The 1,241-nt window shown below is 66.2% G+C and overlaps 1 protein-coding gene across 1 annotated transcript in view; it reads right to left on the reverse strand.

The window, feature by feature from the left end:
* Nucleotides 1-4: 4 nt before the first annotated feature.
* Nucleotides 5-1,241, reverse strand: part of JAK3 (Janus kinase 3) — a 22,578-nt gene continuing 21,341 nt past the window's right edge. The window contains exon 26 of the mRNA XM_014955551.1: nucleotides 5-121. Within this exon, the coding sequence (XP_014811037.1) occupies nucleotides 5-121 (117 nt within the window). The remainder of the gene's footprint in view (nucleotides 122-1,241) is intronic.

Genomic DNA, 1,241 nt, shown 5'->3' on the forward strand with positions numbered 1-1,241 from the left:
GGGGCTACCCACGGGCTTTGCTCCGTCCGTCCCGCAGCGCCTCGATCCTGGGGGCCAGCTCCCCAAAAGTGGGTCTGGCAGCGGGGGCAAAAGTCCAGCAGCTCAGCATCAGCGTGTAGACCTGGGGAGAAGCGACAGGGATGTCAGGGGAGCAGGGTGGCCCCCAGGACCACTAAACCTGCCCCCCCCCTCAAAACCCGGACCCCTCCCCGGGCTCTCACCTCCACGGGGCAGCCGGCGGGGGCCGGGAGACGCCGGTTGTCCTTCAGGAGCTCCAGCAAGTGGCAGATGATCTGCGCCATCTTCTCGGTGCCCATCATGCGGAGGAACTCCTGCGGGCACGGGGATGGCCATCAGGATGGGGTGGGGGGTCTCATCCTGAAGGTAAGGGGTCCAGGGTGGGGGCAGCAGGACCCCAGCCCCATGGATTGGGGAGAGGGGTGGGGGTCTCACCTCCGAGGGGCTCCTGCTCTTGTTGCTGTAGGTGAAGAGCTCGTAGAGGAGGACCCCAAAGCTCCAGATATCGGATGCCCGGGAGAAGATGTTGTCTGCCAGGGACTCAGGTGCGTACCTGCCCCCGGGGGGGGGATGAGTGGCTGGGCCACCAGCAGGGCCACCAGCAGGGCCACCAGCCCCCTGTCACCCCCCTCCCTGCTCTCATCCCATTCTCACCAGAAGACAGGGCTCTGGCCGGGTTCCCGCACCACGTAATACTCCTTGTCCTGCGGCAGCAGCTTGGCCAACCCGAAATCCCCGATCTTCACGTGGGTCTCGCTCTCCACCAGGATGTTCCTGCTGGCCAGGTCCCGGTGCACGCAGCGCTGCGACCCCAGGTACTCCATGCCCTGCGCAGGACGCAACTGCTCACCAGGGCCAGGACCCAGCAGCACCCCCGGGGTCCCCCCCACTGGACTGAGACCCCCTGAGTGACCCATGACAGCGCTCCATCCCCATGTGTCCCCTCATTCCTGGAGAACAGGACCCCCTTTACCACCCCCCCACCCCGCAGTCCCACCTTGCAGATCTGCCAGGCGTAGAGGAGCAGGGTCCTATGGTCCAGGCGGGGTTGGTTCTTCTGCAGGTAGTCCCTCAGGCAGCCGTTGGGCAAGTACTCCATCACCAGCCGTAGCCCGCGCCGTCCTGAGCACAAATCCATCATCCTCCAGCCGGGATGCAGGCAGAGCCAGGTCGGGGTGCAGGCAGCATCACCCCCTGCCCCTTCCCTGCCCCTTCCCTGCCCC

The sequence above is a fragment of the Calidris pugnax genome, unplaced genomic scaffold (assembly GCF_001431845.1).
Source record: "Calidris pugnax isolate Ruff unplaced genomic scaffold, ASM143184v1 scaffold285, whole genome shotgun sequence".
NCBI classification, from domain to species: domain Eukaryota; kingdom Metazoa; phylum Chordata; class Aves; order Charadriiformes; family Scolopacidae; genus Calidris; species Calidris pugnax.